This window comes from Sprattus sprattus, assembly GCF_963457725.1.
Source record: "Sprattus sprattus genome assembly, chromosome: 16".
NCBI classification, from domain to species: domain Eukaryota; kingdom Metazoa; phylum Chordata; class Actinopteri; order Clupeiformes; family Clupeidae; genus Sprattus; species Sprattus sprattus.
Window position 1 is genome coordinate 6,327,440 of NC_137914.1, and position 21,325 is coordinate 6,348,764.

General features: G+C 46.7%; 1 protein-coding gene across 1 annotated transcript in view; it reads left to right on the top strand.

Annotated features, from left to right (window-relative positions):
- The first annotated feature begins 458 nt into the window (after positions 1–458).
- susd6 (sushi domain containing 6) overlaps positions 459–21,325 on the top strand; it is a 35,086-nt gene continuing 14,219 nt past the window's right edge. Inside the window, exons 1-2 of the mRNA XM_080853987.1 lie at positions 459–627; positions 8,341–8,502. Of these exons, the coding sequence (XP_080710113.1) occupies positions 8,379–8,502 (124 nt within the window). The 5' untranslated portion in view covers positions 459–627; positions 8,341–8,378. The remainder of the gene's footprint in view (positions 628–8,340; positions 8,503–21,325) is intronic.

The following is a 21,325-nucleotide window of genomic DNA, read 5'->3' on the forward strand; positions in this document are numbered from 1 at the left end:
GATTGTAATTCTAACAACCTGTTTGTGAAGTGACCTTGGGTGTAATGAAAGGCGCTTTAAATAAAATGTATCATTATTATTATTATTATTTATTAAAGAATGTGTAGAGTAGCCTACTATGATTGACAATACTGTCTGCCCAATGGAGAAGAGGTGGAAAAATGTTTAACTGTAGTATTAGTAGATTGATGTTGAAGATCGATTGCGAATCGGTCAGACTATGTCAGATTTCAGTTTTCTTCGTCCTTCCTAATATATTAAAAAATATAACAACAGCTATTCTTGCTCATTCCTGATAATAACAAAAAGAACACACAACCCCTCCTCCCCCAACCTCACCCTCACCTACCACAGTTCCCATGGTAACGATATCAGAGCGAGGCAGCTGGTGGAGTTCCCTGTAGTCCCTCATGAACGTAGCCTTGCTAACAAGCTCAGCAGTAATCCTGTTCGAGCAAGGGAGAGGGTAAGGGACGCAGGATATCAAGGAACTAGCACCAGGACCATTTCAGCGATAGAGGATTTAAAATATTTGTATGTTTTATTTCTAACAACACCTTTGGACAATTGGCTACATGCTCCACAAGTGAAAGAAGAGAGGAGGGCTTTTACCTGGCCTTTAAACTGGTATGTATCGAAAATTGGAGGTGGTTAGCTAAAAAGCTAGCATTTGTTGCCCTTTGCTTGTTTTTTGCTATCCCGAGTTTACGCCGCACGCAGCCGACGAAACAACCCAGTCTGACCAGTAGCTATCTTTCTCAAAACGGAATATTTTTGTGCTCTTGTTACAGATAATGTAAGGAATGGGTAGTAATTGCTATATTTGTGATACATCGAGATATATTTGAGCTAGTGTTTGCTAGCTATTGGAGAGTGCTCAGATGATAGTTCAGTCAGGTTCATTTTAGCAACCCTGAGATAGGAAATTCTACTAGTACATTAGATTAGACAATGCTGTTGAACAATATCATCACCGAGTTACAATTTTTCGAAGGATATCTAAATTACAATCGAATACAATACTGGTAGATTTGAGCCCAATCTCGCCTTAGGTAAACGTTAGCTTTTGTTTTGGTCATTATCTGCATTCTCAGCGGGGAAGCAAAGTCATCTTAGTTAGAGCTTGTTTCGTTTGTTGTTAAACAATGATAACAAATGTTCGCTGTGGTTGTAGCTGGTGAGGTTTCCTAATGGTTTTTATACATTTTATGGTATCAAAGGTAATATATTAATGAAGCTAACGTTAGTTGAATGTCGTTCCTGAATCCTGTTACAGCGACTTTCAGTAGTTTACACGCAAGAGGTCTGATTCATTGTGTTAAAGAAGACTACAAAAAGACTGCTATGTTTGCCTCTGGACGTTAAAGTGGGATAGTGACAACTGACTTTATTCAGTACTAACGTTTTGTTCTTTTCTCTAAGGCAGGGTTTCAGTCTGTTAAATGTCAGCTGGCCACATTGAAAGTTTTCTGCGATTCAAAACATTTACCATCTTTTGGTTTTGATCGACCGAAAATCAATTCAACGCTTAAGAAAATAACACGATTATGTTGAAACTTGTCTTGGGCCGTACCGTATAGCCTATTGCTACATAACATAAAGCCCGTGTTATGATGTGACAGGATGTGTTGGATGATAAGCACAGGCAGTTCCCTTTGTTTTGTAGCTTCGCCCTCTGTACATTTCGCACGTGTCGGAGCGTGTGACTCTGCTTGGACTAGGGAGATGCCACGGGAGGATTTTACCCCCCTCTCACGTTAGTTACGGCTCTAACTCTTTTTCCTTCGCTGTTCTCAATGGAAGTGTGGCATATGCCGACAGTTTTACAAACCAATTGGATGAGCATTCAGAAGTAGTCAATGGCTGGTTTCATATTATCTGATAATCAAAGTGTATTTTTAAAAACATATTTTTTAAAGGTCCTATTATAGATGTCCTGTCCACGACTGTTCTCTGCCCCACCACCGAACTGAGCCTCTCCTCTTCCCAGCACATCCCCCTTCTCTTGCCAAGCACCCTTCTCCTCTTATGGAGAGCCTCGGGCAGCCGGCAGATGCCATTGAAGCATATCACTTCTGTTCCTTAGAAGTGAAAGCCTTCCTTGCCTTCTCTTTAAAAATGGAAAAGAAACACACCCAGAGGTTACGTGGGATTGTGGATTTGGAGGCAAACTTGGAAAGGACTCTGTCCACCATTTTGATGCCACGTCTTGTGTGTTTGGGGCCTGTGGTTTTGTTATGGCAAGACTGGTTTCTCTTCAACACATGACTGTGTTTAAGCACAAGTTTCTTAACATTGCAACTTGAAGAAGTCGAATCCGTCCCTGCGAATAATCTTAGTGTCCAATGCATCAGACAAGACTGATAAAGATAGTCAAGCAACATCATATGCTAAGCTTTTATGGCTTTACCATTTGTCATCGTTGATATAGTTACTATTCAAACTTTCCAGATTAAGCTTTTGAACTGGGTCTGCTTCATACGTGTCTTAATACACAAAAATACAGACAAACTATGGCAAGTGCTGAATGATTGCTGAGCTCATCAGAGAAGAGATATTCTCTTTGACTGCATTCAGCGCATTCGTAGACCGGACCCGGTGCGGTTCGGCCCTGTTTCGAAAGGGTCCAAAATGAGCCCAGCATAGTTTGGCGGCTTTGAACTTGCAATGGAAATGCAAATTGACTCGGCACTGCTCGGCATGACATGGCGTGTGTGTGTGTGTGTGTGTGTGTGTGTGTGTGTGTGTGTGTGTGTGTGTGTGGGGCATGGCAGGTTGTGCCAGTGGAAAAAACCCACACAGAATTCTCTGGTAGCCAGGAATAGCATGCATATTCTGATGGCTTGCTCTGATACTGCCTGCATCAAGAATAGCTATAGCATATTCTTCCTCACTCATCACAGTTGTTGGGGCCAAGTTCCTGTCAGCAGTCACATGTAAATGTATTCAAGGTTGTAATGTCATAATCATCAAGAAACCGGTTTGCTTAGATTACATATATCTTCACAATGGGTTGGGACAGTGCCTTCGACTGCACAGAATTCTTACAGAGGTCATCAAACGCATTATTCACTAGACTATTCATTAGGGGAGAATGCGCAAAAGAATTGGATTGGGGGGAAAAAAGGACTGGGATGGGGGCAAAAAAGGAGGTGCACGTTAATGGGAGAGTTGTGCCCTTAGTGCAGAGCCGGTCTCCTTCCATGATCACACACACACACACACACACACTTGCTCCCTTTTCTACTCGCTGTTCTCAGGAGGCGAATATTCAATGGCCTCTTGTGAGGAGTAGAGTACATACTCACAACAGGAAGCACGTCTGCTCATACAAGCTTCCTGTACAACACACACACACACACACACACACACACTAACGCACACACACACACACACACACACACACACTAACGCACACACACACACACACACACACACTAACGCACACACACACACACACACACATACATACATACACACACACACACACACACACTAACGCACACACACACACACACACACACACACACACACACATACATACATACACACACACACACACACACATATATAGATTTGGCAAACCTGAACTCCATCTAACCCTGCTGAGCCGAGAGGGGAAGGTGTCACACCTACACAGTAGTATAGTGCCGCCACACAGAGAGCCTCAGTGCTCTGTTTCCTGTGGCAATGTGATGCCCGTGTACGACGCTGGTACAGAGAGCCTCAGTGCTCTGTTTCCTGTGGCAATGTGATGCCCGTGTACGACGCTGGTACAGAGAGCCTCAGTGCTCTGTTTCCTGTGGCAATGTGATGCCCGTGTACGACGCTGGTACAGAGAGCCTCAGTGCTCTGTTTCCTGTGGCAATGTGATGCCCGTGTACGACGCTGGTACAGAGAGCCTCAGTGCTCTGTTTCCTGTGGCAATGTGATGCCTGTGTAGGCCCTTGGTTCACACATCCCATGTGCAGAAATGAGAAGTGATGCTCAGGTCCGTGCTGCTAGGTCCGAGGCGATAGGTGATGCTCATGTGTCCACATCGTCAGTGCTGCTAGGTCCGAGGCGATAGGTGATGCTCATGTGTCCACATCATCAGTGCTGCTAGGTCCGAGGCGATAGGTGATGCTCATGTGTCCACATCATCAGTGCTGCTAGGTCCGAGGCGATACAATGGTCTGTGTTTGTGCCTCATAGAAAATGTAATAATTGATTATAGTCATTTAATTCTTTAATGCTTTTGCACTCTATAATCTTTGTTCGCAAGCTATGGTAGCTATCATCTGTCCCTACTCTAGCCTACAGCTGTCAGAGTGAGTAACGTCACAAATTGTAATAAAAATAATAAAATAGTCTACAGATTAATCGATAGAAAAATAGTCGTTAGTGGCAGCCCTAGTCACAATAGCCCAAACGTTCCACCATTCATTTAAATGAGGAAAAAGAGAGATGAAAAACAACAATAACAAAGAGGGAGCATTGCAACCATTTTGACAAGAGCGCTCCTCTGGGCGTTAGAGCGGAATCGATACCGCAACAAGCTCCAGGAGCAGAAGCGGGCGCCAAAAACATGGGTGGAATAAAGAAAATTAATAAATGAATAAAACTTAAGGAGAGTAATATTGCTTCACAATGCTGTGTGATTGAGCGGTCACACTAATGATTAAAACCTGACTACAATAAAGTTGCAATGGTTGTATCTGTATTCACAAAGAGGTTAAGACTAAAGCTACGCAACAGTTACTGCCAGGAACAACACTGCATTGGCCGGATGGCTGAAGCACTTCTTACACCTGGTATGGATCATAGGCCACTTTACTATTCTCTGCCTGCTTGCAGTTTGTTCCTATGGTATTCACGGTAGCTTTTTACGCCACTTACACGCGCACACACAAAGCGAGATCTTAAACGTCAGGTGTGTTTGGCTTGACTCTTGCACAACACTAGTAGTCCTGTGGAGTAAAATTGCCTCTGTATAACCTTCCTGCCTGATTTGAGTCATAACTGATGTGTGAAGGGAAAGCAGTGTGGTTTGCAGCCTGCGCCACGCTGCTCCACGCTGCTCCCGGATTAAAATGGGCTCTGCTGTTTAATCTGTCTGCCCTCCGACACCTGGAGCTCATCTGCAAAATAGTGGCATTCTCATTTTTGTATCACCTCATCAATCCAAAATCTGCATGTATTCAGTGCACGTATAACAAGATTCCTCACAGGATGCTCTCTCTCTCTTTCTCTTTCCTCGCTCAGTGTGTGTGTGTGTGTGTGTGTGTGTGTGTGTGTGTGTGTGTGTGTGTGTGTGTGTGTGTGTGTGTGTGTGTGTGTGTGTGTGTGTGTGTGTGTGTGTGTGTGTGTGTGTGTGTGTGTGTGTGTGTGTGTGTGTGTGTGTGTGTGTGTGTGTGTGTCATGTTTTAAAGATTTCTCCTCATAAACTTCACCAGGCCTCTGTGTCCAGACCCCTCCCCAGCTGTTCCTGGCAAAAGCACATTTCATTTCCCACTAAAGCTGCCTTCCCCCGAAGTCATCTTGTGTTGAGTAAACTTCACCCACAAATTGCATTACTGGAAATGGCTGCCTTTGCCCTAGTGATCACTAACATTTAGTTTTTAAATCAATAAACAAACAAAAAGATGAAAAGAAGTACATTTGTGCTACTGTAAGAAAAGTGTCACTGCAAGAACATAAGTGTCAGTGTAGAAAACAAAGTGGCACTGTATGAAGTTATCAAGTGTTGACGGATGTGCTTGCCGACGCACTCGATGTGGTCAGCCTCATTGCACTGTCTGCAGCTATAGACAGTGGCAGTGACGCAAGCATCTGGGCCCCTCCTTGACAGCACATACTCCCTGCCAATTCTTCTCTTCTGAAAGTTTCTCACAGTCATGCTCTTGGTAATCTTGGTCGGTTTCTGACAGTCGTGCTCAAATGTGGTTCTCACAGCTGTAACTGGGGTAACGAGTTCCTGTGTAAAAGGTCCTCCAGCCACTTGTACTGGGCTGGGAATGTTTTCCCTCCAGCACCCCTTGCAGCACCTTGTGAAGTTGGAACTGGTAATATACAACCGTCTGAAACAGCAAATCCACAATTTGGTGTGTTTTTGGTAGTCGGAAAGGATTGCTGGCACTCCAACCTTGGTTTGATTGGGCTCTTGCTTCCTCCAATCACTGACCATTTCTCAGAGGGGTCATGGTAGGGGTGGGCGATATATATCGTCTGCGATGATATCATTGTTGTTCAAACGATGTGCAAAATTACATTATCGAGTATTTAAATGACTTCGCCAAAAACAATGACCCGCACGGGGGAACTGTTCACATCATGTTCTTAATATAGCCTACGGCGCAGCAGCGCTCCCCACAGCACAGCAATCACACGACTAGTGGGCCTACGTGATCGCGTGACATGGTTACTCACATCCACTTTGCAACAGGTTAGCAGCGCATGGTGATGTCTGTTGTGCCTCCGTTGGTGTCTGTAGCATAAAACGTAAGTTTTATTAAAACATAGCGTGTGTAATGTGTAGCCATTTCATTCCGTTTGTTAACGTTTCCTGCTGTCTGTCTCTGAACGTAGTTGGCGATTGCAGGGGAGTAATATGCTCCGCTGCCGAAGTAGATTACATGTTTTTAACTTCAGGGTTAATTCCCTTTCCTTTACGTCTGCTGCTGGTTAGTAAATAGGCTACAGACAGCAGGAAAGGTTAGCAAACGGAATGAAATAGCTACACATTACACACGCTATGCTTTAATAAAACTCACGTTACTCACATACTGGTTAACACTTTTACAGCACATAAATGTTTGTTGCTACATCCACACTATGCGTCACCGTTCTCCCTCCCTGTACGTGCTCCTTGGAGGAGGAGCCGCACCATTTTACTAAACGTTCTTGCAATGTGAATCATTTAAATATGCCTATTGGCCTTATTGTGTACGCTTGTGAGTTTAACAGCGCTTGTTTGTGAGAGAGAGCATTTAACTGTTGATGCCCCAGTTTAACAAAGCCAGGCTATTCATAAAAAACGTACGTCAATGTGGTATTAGTACTATGAACAGTTGAGAAATTGATTCCGTTGGGCTGTCGGACTCGGCCCGGAAAATTCGTCCCGATCCATGCTCTAATGCTCATGTATTTGTATTTTTGTACAATCTTGGACAGAATTCTAAGTTTAATAAGGCCATAAGAACTGCTGTTGATGTGCAATAATTCTCATGGACGCATGGAGCACTTTATTACAAGAGTTCAATATTTCTGCATTGCAGTTCAATTAAGTTAGTTTTGTTTAAAGACAATAAAGAAGTGTTTTCCTTAAACATTGTGCCCATTATTGTAATCTCCAAGAAGGTATAACTCTGAGAATTCCAATCACATTTTTTTTAAATATCGTCTAATTATCGTTATCGTCAAAATGAAAAAAAATATTGAGATATTATTTTTTGCCCATATCGCCCACCCCTAGGTCATGGTGATTGGACAGTACCATGACTGCCTGGGTGTCCTGCCAAACACAGAAAGTGAGGTCATCCTTGTGTCTTCCTCGTGAATTTCACCGTGCTCTCATCTTTTGTCACAAAGCCATTCACCTCATGGATAGGCTGAATTTTACTGAATTTGAATTTGAATTTGAGAAACCATCTTTTCAGACATGCACTGAAGTTCTAAAATAGTCCAGACTGTATGTGAGCACACAAATGTCTGAGTTAGTTTAAGCAAGCGAGTGGGTCTGTTGATGACACCCGTCACCTTTTACTCTACCTTCACTTACACTTTTTAGCGTAGCAAAAACATAGCACAATCACCCAGTAATGGCTAGGTAGCTTACCTGAACAGCAACGAATCCAAATGTAATTCAACCAGAGACATGTACATTTTAACTAGGTTAGCTACTTACGTAGCTAGCTTGCTGTTTATATTACCGGTATACTAGCAAGAAAATGTTCACAGTTGGGAACTTTGTACTGACAGTAGGTTTTCCCAAAGCTAACTTACCTCTCTCAGAATCTCAAATCAAGACTTATTTATATTGAACAGACCTCAACAACTAGGATGTTGTTTAACTTCCAGGGATATGCTAAAATGATTTTACAACGTGCTCACGTGGCATCCGGCTCTAAGGGAGAAGCTGACATGCATCCACACCAAGTCTTGATGGGTTAAAGCAGTTTGCCAGTTTAATTACAATTAGGTGTTCCTGTGAAAAGATGTAGCCCTCCATGCACCCACAGGCACATAATGTAGCTGCAATTATGTTGTTGTGTTTTTGTAATGCAGCTCGCACATGGCCGTGCTTTATCGAGTGTTTATGTCCCTCGCCATGGCTGACTGGGCGGCCTCTTCTCTTCACAGGTTGAGCCTGAGCGGATCCCCTCCACTGCTCTGCAGGCATGTGGAAAATGAGTGGCGGGATGGTGGCAGTGCCAAGCCCTCTGGCCCCGAACCCAATCACACACAGGCTGGCTGTGCCCGTTATCCTGCTGTTGGCCACGCTCACCGGGGGCCATGCATCAGGTAAGAGTCGTTTCCTTGACAGATATGGCTACTAACACACACGCACACACACGCACACACACACACACACACACACACACACACAAATGCCACTATGCTATGTGTGTAGGTGTACACATTTATTTGTGATTGCAGTCAAGATTCAGGTTGAGGAGGTTTCTGTGAACCAAATTTGTGTGGGTGTTTGTTCTGCTTCTGGGAAATGAACACTGAGTGTTAGGGTGTGTGTGTGTGTGTGTGTGTGTCTGCGCCAGCAATAAAGATGTGAAATGAGTCTCATCGCTGTTTACACTGTGTGCTGCTGAAGTATCGCTGCAGGGCGGTAGCAGAGGAGTGTTCGTAGGAAATGTGTGTGTGTCGTGCATGTATGATCTCTTTCCCTGTAACCCACCCCTCCCCCATCTCTCCCTTCTGTGTGTGTGTGTGTGTGTGTGTGTGTGTGTGTGTGTGTGCATGTGGTGAGTGGTGGCAAATGTCCTTGCCAGGGCACTGTGATGTATTTCTTGGGTGTGGCAATATGGTCTCAATTCTCTACGAGCTTAGACATTCTAAAGGCTCTGATTGATTCCATTTTTATTTAAAGACTGTTTCATGTCTTTAATCTATTTTTAAATGCACTGTCTGTCTGCCTCTGATGCAAGTTGTACTTCAGTACTCTAAACTGAACATCTATACATAATTAAATAAATAAATAAGTAAACTACAAATGCAACCTCGGTGTTGATGCATGCACGTGCAAACACCAACTTAGATTTTCTGTCCTTGTGTGCACTGATGCTCCCAGGGCTGGCGAGAGTCACCCATCCCCTTACGCAATGCAGCCTGCTGCATGAGACGCGCACGCGCACAACACCGACAGAAGGATAGATAGACAGATAGATTGAGAGAGGGAGGGAGAGAGAGAGAGGGAGGAGATGGATAGACAGATAGATTGATTGAGAGAGAGAGAGGGAGGAGATGGATAGACAGATGGATTGAGAGAGGGAGAGAGAGAGGGAGGAGATGGATAGACAGATGGATTGAGAGAGAGAGGGAGGAGATGGATCGACAGATAGATTGAGAGAGGGAGAGAGAGAGGGAGGAGATGGATAGACAGATAGATTGAGAAAGGGAGAGAGAGAGGGAAGAGATGGATTGACAGATAGATTGAGAAAGGGAGAGAGAGGGAGGAGCTGGATAGACAGATGATTGAGAGAGGGAGGAGATGGATAGACAGATAGATTGAGAAAGGGAGAGAGAGAGAGAGAGGGAGGAGATGGATAGACAGACAGATAGATTGAGAGAGGGAGGAGATGGATAGACAGATAGATTGAGAAAGGGAGAGAGAGAGAGGGAGGAGATGGATAGACAGATAGATTGAGAAAGGGAGGAGAAGAAAATGTTGCACCCCTTGAGACATCAGTCACATTCACGTCATCCCTTTATCTGCTGTGCTGAAAGATAGGACGTGAACTCACATGCGCTCTGAGTAAGTGTGTGTAGAGCATTTCAATCTGAATGCGTTCACCATTCCCCACCCCCACCTCAAGATGACCCCACACACACACACACACAAACCCCACCCCTCGCATGCACGTGCGGATACTGACAAACACAACATGACCAGACGGAAAGAATCCCATTAAAAATGGTCATCAGTTGATGGTCAGCAGATTTGAGATCCACTCCTAGCTCATTGTCTCTGGCTAAGCCTCCGCTTCACTCTGAGCTCAACTCTCCCTCTCCCTCTCCCTCTCCCTCTCCCTCTCCCTGCATGCATCATTTACTGGAGCAGATACTGTAGAGTAATCCCCTGGCATGGTCTTACTGTTCCAGAGATTTCTATGAATATGAAATGTACAAATTCCATTACAGGACTACCAGCTTACGCACAAATCTCCTAAATATACAAATTAAGCGTAATTTTTTTTGGGGGGGGGGGGGGGGGGGGGGTGGGGGTGGAAGTAAAAGCTATTTGTTGAGGCAGGAGGCAACCACGTGTAGAAAAAATTAAAATAATAATAGAGAAGCCAGAACTGTTTACCTCCCTTAATACAGAACGTTGGTTTCCTTAAGATAGGCCACATTTAGCCAGTTTAGGAAATGGTTCACGTTCCATTTCTCAATCAAATCAAGAAGGGACTCTCAGGAGGCCAAGGTCGTTCTCGTACGTTGTCAGCTCCTGGTATCCTTTGGCCTTTGTCGCTGTGGCTATGGGAGGGTAGAAGGGGAACTGAGAGAGACTTACTCATACAGACACTAGACTTAATGTGTCAATGCACTTATATAGTATAGAGAAGTACACACCAATTGTCTCATATGAGCAGAAAAGGGAAGTTGAGGCTTTTTGTTCCAGAGAACAGCGGGAGCAGTCAGTTTCACTGCGTCGTTCTTGTGTCATAACACCAGCAGTGGCAAGAGCAAGAGTACTTCTGTTGTGTCAACACTGACTAGTCAACTTTGACACGGTTCAGGTCCGGGATGGAATGGCTTTAGTAAACGCAGATACAATGTAAAAATAAAATGGGGAAGATAAAGTTGTATTGTTCTGTTTGACAGCAGATGAACTGACTTTGAAGACTGGTTTCAGCCGAAATGCCTTACAGTTTTCCATGGTTCCGCGATTTACCTCAGAAATCACAGAGAATTAACCTTGATGTTAGACATTTTTTAAATCACCACCACACCACAAAATAATCACTTTAATCGTAAGAAGTCACAAAAAAAAAATGCTAAATCCTGGATGAACTGCTTTGTTAAGATTGTTAAATAAGGGACTTCAGCTATCAAATGTACAAAGTGAAGCCTTTAAATTAGCCCATTAGGAAGACTAAGGTGCTCCGTTTGTGTGTAGTGAGACTGTGTGTGTGTGTGTGTGTGTGTGTGTGTGTGTGTGTGTGTGTGTGTGAGAGAGAGAGTGTGTGTTTGTGCGTGAGAACAGGAAAAAGCTTCCCACTGGGTCGCAGCAGCAGAATTGATGTCAGTGTTTTTCAGTTGTGTGGCCCCGTGGAGGAAGTTCACTGCTTTCCCATCAGCTCCCTCCCTCCCGACCCTCAGCACTCTTAGCCCCACACACCGCCAGGCCCTTCCAGACTGAATGGGGGGGAAGGTGGGGGGGGGGTGAGATCTCATGAACTCAGTGACTGGGTTGATTCTAAATATGCTCCAAGTGTTGGAATGATAAACAGTGGGCGGTAGGGCAGCTGGAATATCGATGATGATCACTATTATATTCTTCAACGTTGCAGTTGTGCACGCGAACATTACCCTGCGACACTGGACCCTCAGTGCTTTCATTTAATAGAATATTTTTTATTTTGAATAATATCATCATCAATTCGTATTACGATTACATAATAATATAATGAACCTGTATTTTTTCTTTACTTAGTAAATAAGAGATAGACTTTTATCATTATAGTATTATGTACAGACAAGTGTTATTTCAAATCATCTTTTTTTTTGTCAAGTTATTAAAGTGTTTTGGTTCATAACTACATCACACTAGAGTTGTGTCTCTAGGGGCTGTCAGACTAAAAGCGTCCCTGGAATGACTTCAGTGAAAGGGAAGCCATCATAAATTTAAGCTGCTTATTAAGCCACGGTCTGTCTTTGATTATGCTAACCTTAGCACAGGGCTGCTGTGGTGGGTCTCGCCTTCAGCAGTTTCACTGTGTTTGATGGCGACCAATTAAAAAGGAAACAACGCCGTTAAGCAGCAGATGTGGTTTGGCCTGTTGTATGTTCTCAAGAGCACGGTTAAGGCAGACACCACTTGCAAACACTAGAAACTGGTGCAGAAAGCTAGATGCTTATTCAGCAGATATCAGGTGTGTGTGTGTGTGTGTGTGTGTGTGTGTGTGAGAGAAATGGACCTGTGTGATGTGCACTCTGCTTCTTGCAATGCACACAGGTCCATTTCTCTCTCTCTCTCACACACACACACACACACACACACACACACACACACACACATACACACAGAGCTCTGGGCAGGCAGGCTTCTCCTACTGCAGGCATACAGGAGCTGTAGGCCTCTCACCCCTGCATCACCAGCTACAAATGGACTTGGCATTTCTGAGTTCAAGCGGTGCGTGTGTGTGTGCGTGTGTTTTTCTTTCACACATAGTTAACACTCTTTTGTTACTGTGCCTTTGTGGATTTCCTTTTGTGTACATGTATATGTGCATAGTTCTCTGTTTTCTATTTGTCTATCAGCTGTGTGAGTTTTTTTATGTTGTGTGTGTGTGTGGGGTGGTTGGCAGGAGTGTATTTGTTTCCTTGCGCCACCCTATGCGTATCAGCAGGGCAGGCACTGGCTGTGGTGTGTCGTGTGTGTGTGTGTCGTGTGTCGTGTGTGTGTGTGTGTGTGTGTGTGTGTGTGTGTGTGTGTGTGTTTTGGGTGGCTCTCCAGATTGCTTTGAGTGGCACCGTGAAAGGCCCCTCTCTCATACTGGGCAGCGGGCCGGATGATGAAGCACACCCATTCACACACACACACACACACACACACACACACCCATTCACAGCCGGCTGCCAACCACCCAGGGCTCCGCCACAGCTGCTCTGGCCTCCTTATCTTGCTGGAGAGCCTGGCAGCGCCCGCTGGACCTGGAGTAGGGCATTTAATCATTCACGTGTTCTGCCAGGCACTGCTCTTTGCCCTGTGTGTGTGTGTGTGTGTGTGTGTGTGTGTGTGTGTGTGTGTGGCTCTCCAGATTGCTTTTGAAAAGCACTAAAGAGAGACGCCGACAGATAGAGTAATGTCTCGCCCAATCTCGTTTTGAAAACCTGCTATCGCTTTCTGTGAGCCGGGCCAGGCGGGCTGGCCATTTGCGATGTCAGTTTCTTGGTCTGAAGAGTGCCACTGCAGAGAGGACCGCTCCTGAAGCCAGTCGCGTCCTCCCAAGGGTGGCAGCAGCGGCACCTGGGGTTCCTCAGGCGCGTCTCCTGTTGCAGGCCGGTGTGTGTGCGCGAAGCCCTCTAGACTAGAGCACACAGCTGCTCAGCAGTCAGAGCCATGGAGAACAAAGCCGTTGTGTTTGACTGTTACATTTTTCACTCACTCACTCACTCCCTCCATATCAGTCTCTCTCCAGTCATTAGCCCTTGGGCCATAAAAGCTTTCCATAATGAAGAGCCAACAGTGGCACAATGGCGAGAGGCCTTCAGCATGATGAAAGTAAAAGTTAAAGTAAAAGGGATTGTTTCACAATGTGGCACTTCATGGTATTTGATTCTGATCCACTCTTGTAATATATTTTTTCTGAACTCGGAATGCATCTGTAACTTGTCTCACATTTTCTTTTCCTGGCTGCGATGGGCCGATGTATAAAATAAAGTCTCCCGGGAGAGTCGGGTTGGTTGAAGTCGGCTTTGGGATTTTGAAGGGCGTAATGAATTGTTCGGTCGACCATCAGTTGAGAGTGGTTTTGCGGCTGAGAAGTATTGAGGCTTGATTGGAAGCGCTTCTACTAATGAGTTTTTTTTCTAAATTTAGCACTCTTGAGTCCCGGTCCCGCTCGATGTCTGTCTGTCTGTTATTGCCCCGCCCTTGGGAGACCTGTGGGCTGGCGAGAGGGCGAGTGGGGAAATGTGTTTCTTTTCTTTTTTTCTTTCTTTCCGACCCTTCATCTACCCTTTTGCAAGTGTCCTCAGTGACCAGCCTGTGTAGTGCTCCTGGTTTGGGGTTATTCCGAGGCCATCTCAGCGAGAGCACCACGACGTGCCGTGCTGAAGGAAGCACTCCAGTGCTGTCTGGGAATGTTTATGCTGGACCTCGCACTTCAAAGCCGGGAGCGGGAGCGTCTGGAACCGCACCGGGGGGAAAAATGACTCAAGAGGCCGTCTTTTAGTCCATGCATGCACAGGGCGCGAGCAGCATTGACGAACGGCTGTGGTCTCCATGACTCACCATCTGATGTGAGGAACAGACACTGAAGACATGACTGTGTGTGTGTGTGTGTGTGTGTGTGTGTGTGTGTGTGTGTGTGTGTGTGTGTGTGTGTGTGTGTGTGTGTGTGTGTGTGTGTGTGTGTGTGTGTGTGTGTGTGTGTGTGTGTGTGTGTGTGTGTGTGTGTGTGTGTTTTGTGAAGGCAGTGAAGCTCCAAGCATGACAGCCATGTTCCAGGTGTCCCCTTTGTCACCTCCTCTGAGTTGTTTGCTCTCAATCACTTTTTCCACTGTCCTGATGGCCTCATAGTTCACTGGACCTGATATATTCGTGTGTTTCTGTTCAGACCTGCGTCGGTCAAATACAGTGGCACTTTAACCAAGCTTCCTACTGAGCAGTCACATAAACAACACCTGCAGAAGAATTTATGAGGAATGGCTCAGGCTGGCTGGCTAATTCCTAGTTTTGTTTTCTATCCATTATGTAACAGCATTGCTATGCTAAGTTGTTCAAGAGAGGTACATTACCGTTGGTGCACGCGTATGCGTTTGTGTGCGTGTTTGTGTGTGTGTTTGTGTGTGTGCTGGCATGGTACATACCCAGTCGGCTGAAACCTGCCTCAGAAACGTGTCCGTCGGCTCCCTCGGCCGCGTGGCTGGCAGAGCCCCTGCTAGCAGATGGACAGCAAGCGACCGTCAGAGGGATATTTATTTTCCAATAAAGAAAATTGGCTGCCATCAAGGCTGTAGCCATTTGGGATATGAGCATCAACTAAATACGCTCTAGTCCTTTTAACACACCACACAGACTGTTTGATAATTTACCCTCATGAACACATTTAACGAGCACAACATCTTATCTACCATGCGAGATAAACGTTTAGCCTATGTGCTTAATACTGCAGTATCTCGCATCTGAAGATGGTTTGGGGGGGGGGGGGGGGGGGGGGGGGTTACATATAATACCACTGTTTCTCTGGCGCCACGGAGATCTGTTAACAGTGAGGAGATTACGGCCGATGAGATGTTGAGCGATGGCGACGCTGCTAGCGCTGCTCTGCTCATCTGTGCTTGTGGTGCCCTCTGTTTAACACAACACCCCTCTGTTCTCTTCTCCTCCACACTGACCCCCAGCTCCAGTGTCACTCCAATTCCAAAGGCTTTGATGTGCCTATGGCCGCTGTGTGTGTGTGTGTGTGTGTGTGTGTGTGTGTGTGTGTGTGTGTGTGTGTGTCTCTGTGTGTGTGTGTGTGTGTGTGTGTGTGTGTGTGTCTCTCTGTGTGTGTGTGTGTGTGTGTGTGTGTGTGTGTGTGTGTGTGTCTCTGTGTGTGTGTGTGTGTGTGTGTGTGTGTGTGTGTGTCTGTGTGTGTAGCAAAGCCAAGGGGGCCTCCAACATCTCAAAAAGATGTGTGTTTCTCCTCGCTGGTCATGAGATGTCTTCCACCACAGCTTCCTCTAAAGACTCTTAGTTCTGGATCCTGTGTGTTTCTCATTGAAGCACACTCTTCCCCGCTCTCACTCTCAACACAGGCAACACATAAGACAAGGGAGGTTCAGTGTGGCTAAATGGTGTGTCCGCTCGTCTGGGCCCCATATAGGCCTAGTGGTGTTTTTATGAGATACCCCCCCCCCCTCCCCCATAATTGCCAAGCCATAAAAATACCCCCTAGGGTTGCACATGAGAAGTGGGGAGAGGGTGACAGAAGACCCTGGAGGGGTGAGGGGGACCCATATAGCTGCGCTCAGCAACCACCACTGTTACCACTCCGTGCCACGTGTCCCTGCCGTCCCAATATAGCACTGGACAGAGGGAGCTGCTACGGGCCAAGGGTGGCATCTGTGAGGGGAGGGCGCGACCCGCTGCTCCTGCTACTGCTTCTCCTTGACCTCAACCCCCTGACTTGTGACCTTTGACCTCTGTATCGATGCCCACTGAGGTCAAATGCGGAAGAGACTAAGCAATGCTCCTGCTGGGACTTTCGACCTAAAATAAGGGGGGGTGTCTTGAGCCTAACAGACATGTGTTGTGACTCATAGCCCCCGCACTCTGCCTTTTGTCTCCGCGGCTAGAAGGCTGAGGAGGTATTTATGCACCACAGCTGCCTTAATGTATTAGGTACCCCCATCTGCTGCTTCAAGGAGAAACAGGGTGACACACACACAGACACACAGACACACACACACACACACACATATGCTGTCGTGTTTTTTATGTATGTGGAGAGGCAGGGGAGGGGAGGGGCCAAGCTGCTGAAATCTGTCAAGCCGTGACCCGGGCGGTGAAAGGATACAAAGAGCAGCACGTGGAGGCTGTGGGTGTGTGTGTGTGTGTGTGTCTGTGTCTGTGTCTGTGTCTGTGTGTGTGTGTGTGTGTGTGTGTGTGTGTGTGTGTGTGTGTGTGTGTGTGTGTGTGTGTGGGTGTGGGTGTGGGTGTGGGTGTGGGTGTGGGTGTGGGTGTGGGTGTGGGTGTGTGTGGGTGTGTTTGTGTTTGTGTAGGGGGGTGTGTGTCTGTGTGTGTGTGGGTGTGGGTGTGTGTGTGTGTGTAGGGGGGTGTGTGTGTGTGTATGTGTGTTTGAGTGGAGACTCGCACAGACCCTTTATTATTGGCTCTTTCTTTTTTTCTTTGGAGGGGCGGAGGACAGTCTGTCTTTCCCAAAAGCAAAAGGGATATCCTGCAGACATGTGCTTCCCTGTTTGTTTGTGTGTGTGTGTGTGTGTGTGCGTGAGAGGGTGGGTGGGTGGGTGTTTGCTTGTGTGTGTGTGCTTTGTTTTATGCATATTATGTTGATGTGAATATAGAGCTGAAATTCCTGCTTGAGGCAGTGTTGGTGTTCAGTTTTATTGCTGTCAGTTGCGGTCATGCCAAGCTGTTTGTGGTACTTCAAGTTAAAAATAAAAGGCCATTTTCTGCAGCATGAACTCGCAGGCATTTTTTGTTCCGACCGTGGGAACTACCCTGTTGGACCTCTTTCAGGGCTGTTTTGGGGGAGAGACGGGTACCTACTCAGGGGTTAGGATACCCTCCGGGGTAGGTACTTCTGTAGGCCCCTGATGCTGCTGGGTGATGCTTGCAGTGATGGTTGACATCATTGGTTAAGCATGACATGAGTTACAAGCACCATCTTTAAAACCAGCAAGAATGCTTTTTTACTAGATGTTATACAGTGAATAATGTCTGGTGAGACAGTTCTTTTGTGGGACACAATATTTTTACGTGAACTGAATCAAAAGAACTAATTCTAAATTTGCTCACTAATTCTTTCAGTGACAATGGATCTGAAAGGCTTGTGTCTAAATATGTCAAAAATGTCCCTATTATTTAGGCTAAAAAGGTTTAGAAGTATTCTAAATATCTCCGATTAGTCCATTACTAGGTAATGCTGTCAATCGTTTGAAAAGATGAATTAAGACTGAAGCTTTCTAATGTTTGTTCTGCCGTTTGAGAAATATATCGTTATTTTGTACTGCTGGAAAGTGACGTTGCGATCGAAGAGCAAAGGGTACGTGAAAGAGTAAGTCCTGTAGTTCCTGCGCTGCGGTGGAAGAGCAAAAGACTGGAAAGACTGCAGTGGAAAGGCACCTAAAGATAAAGGGAGACAGGGCAGGAGAAGGGAATAAGATTGGAGTTTGGGTTAAACATCTAAAGCCAAATCACTGCTTTGCGGTCTGGACTGAATTGGCATTTAGGGGTAGCAAGCTAATACAGAAGACCTCTGACTGCTGAGGTCTGCAGACAAGTCAGCAGACTGGCAGTAGAACTGGAGCCTGTGTGTGTGTGTGTGTGTGTGTGTGTGTGTGTGTGTGTGTGTGTGTGTGTGTCTGTCTGTGTGTGTGTGTGATGTAAAAGTTCGCCATGGTCTGTCAGCCAAGCCTGTCTGCCTTTCTCTGGGTGAGCGAGGATCTGGTGCTCTTGTGGCTGAAGGCTCTGGTAGCATGTGCTAACCTGCCGCTAACTCCCCCTCCCTCTCTCCCACACATTCCAGCTGCACACGTCACTCTCTCCAAAGAAATGTCCCTCTCCTCTGGGCTGCTGTAGCACACTGTGTGTGTGTGTGTGTGTGTGTGTGTGTGTGTGTGTGTGTGTGTGTGTGTGTGCACGAGAGAGAGCGAGGGGGGTGTTTCTGTGTCTGCAATCGCGTGTGCATGCATGTTTGTCTTTTTGGCTCATAGGCATATATACATAGCATACATTCTTAATCACACCTGCACGTGTATATTCTGATGCACATACATGTTCATGCATACTCACCATACACACACACACACACACACACACACACACACACGCACACACGTAGGCAGGCATGCACACTCTTAATCCCTCACACACAGTCCCTCCAACTTTAGATGAGTCAGGCCCGATCCAGTGCGTCTGATGTGCCGTGAGCCCACTGAAACTAGACCCGAGCAGAGGCTACTTCTCCCCCCGTCTCCGCGCGGTCCTCAGCTCGTCTTACAGCCCTGTAAACAGAGACGGATATTAGCCCTCTTCCTCACACACTGCAGACGTGTTGAGTTAAGAAGCATGGGATTGCTGCTCCCACACCCTTGGGCTGTCAGTGGTTTTATTTTTTGTTTTGTTGTTTTTTTGAGTTTTTCGTTTTATTTAGTTATTCATTTTGTACTTGGCCATTCCTCTGAGTCTCCCTGCAGCTGGCCTGCGATGCCTCAGTACACATCAGCCCCGGGGTAGTGTCCCCTGACGTATGTTTGGAGGATTTAAACCCCTTACAGTCCGTTTAAGCCCTTCATCTTTGATAACAAATCCAATGTTAAGGATGATGAGGACCCACCCCCACCCCCCCCCCCCCCCCCCCCCCCCCCCCACCATTACACATGCTATTCTGCCCAACACTCTAAATGAAGGGAACCCCCCCCGCCCCCAACACACACACACACACACACACACACACACGCACACTAAGTGACAGCTTGGTCTAGCAAAGCCATCAGATTAGCAAAGAGAGGGAACAAAAACAACAAACAATGAAGTCACGTACACTCAACAAGAGAGTAAAAAAAACACACAGAGAGGGGGGGGGGGGGGGGGGTGGAGTCGGAATCCTGAACCAAAACATGTTTTCCATAGGATGGTCGCTGGGTGTGGAGGGGTGGAATTACTGATGCTTTTGTCCCAGATGGAACCCTAATCACGGCCAGGCCGTAGCACGGCTGTATTGCGTATACCCCAACAAAGCCTCTCCGCACTGCAGCCATGACTCTCTGTGCTGCACTGTGTGTGTGTGTGTGTGTGTGTGTGTGTGTGTGTGTGTTTTTTTTTGTGTGTGTGTGTGTGTGTGTAGAGGAGCTGCTGCTGCCTGTAATGAGGGATAATTACTATTTCAGTTTGCCACACAATCCCAGAGTTTGGAGCACAGTAGCAAGTGGTGCCAGATGGAGGAGGACTGCCTGTTGTCCTTTCTCTTTCGTGCCTAGTGTGTGTGTGTGTGTGTGTGTGTGTGTGTGTGTGTGTGTGTGTGTGTGTGTCCGCCCCCCACCCACCCCCTTTCCTATTCCAACGCTCTGATTGGTCTTCCAAACATGCAGAGGTTTTGCAAGAGTGCTGCTTGGGCATGAAATGATAAGTGCCAAATTCGAGATTTGAAGTTACCGGTACAGTGTGTTGTTTTCTGAGTCAGGTAATCGTTTTGAGATTTAAAGCAGCGATAGAGATCAGATTGCTGCATCATTCTCGTCACACAGCCTCTCAGCCCTTCCTTTCCATGGAAATCCTCCATTGTTTTATGTCGAAAACTTCCCGCAAGGGGGGGAAAGGGGTGGAAAGGGGGGGGGGGGGGGGGGGGGGGGCATATCGCTTGACTTGCCAAGACTCGTTCCATCCCACTGACGTGGGTAAATCCTTCGCCCCTGTGCACTCCGCACCCTGCCTGTCTTCTCACGATCCCCCTAACAAGCTCTCTCTGTGACGTGAGTCATGACTTCTACAGAAAGTGTTATGTTATGTTATTCGAGCGCAACAACAATGTTCAGAGTTGCTTTTTCAGTGACGAATGATTAGGAGTTTTGCAAGCCATAGCAATTAACCGCTAATCTATTATTTAGGCCAGTTCAGGCGGAGGGCGTGAGAGTGAGGTGGGGAAGTAATGGGCTGTGTGCGCAAACCACTGAATCTGAAGGGCTGCTAAACCAAGATGGCTTTGAGCCTACAGCATAGTGTGTTTCTGAAGTCGTGGTGTGTTATGAGCCTTGAGCGTAGAATGTGGTGCGGTTTAGATAAAGGGTTTGAGTAAAACCGCTAATCATCACGTAGCAGGAGCGCTCTCCGCTGTTCGTTTCCGCTCATCATCACGTAGCAGGAGTGCTCTCTGCTGTTCGTTTCCCGTTCATCTTCACGTAGCAGGAGCGCTCTCCGCTGTTCATTTCCGCTCATTATCACGTAGCAGGAGCGCTCTCAACTGTTCGTTTCCGCTCATCATCACGTAGCAGGAGCGCTCTCCGCTGTTCGTTTCCGCTCATCATCACGTAGCAGGAGCGCTCTCCACTGTCCGTTTCCCGTTCATCTTCACGTAGCAGGAGCGCTCTCCGCTGTTCATTTCCGCTCATCATCACGTAGCAGGAGCGCTCTCCGCTGTTCGTTTCCGCTCATCGTCACGTAGCAGGAGCGCTCTCAGCTGTTCGTTTCCGCTCATCATCACGTAGCAGGAGCGCTCTCAGCTGTTCGTTTCCGCTCATCATCACGTAGCAGGAGCGCTCTCCGCTGTTCGTTTCCGCTCATCATCACGTAGCAGGAGCGCTCTCAGCTGTTCGTTTCCGCTCATCGTCACGTATCAGGAGCGCTCTCAGCTGTTCGTTTCCGCTCATCGTCACGTAGCAGGAGCGCTCTCCGCTGTTCGTTACCGTTCTTGTCCAAAAAAAACCAACACTGAAACAAACAGGCCATTGTTTGGCTGCAACGGCCCTCCCACCCTCATCTCCAGCGCTCAGTAGGCCT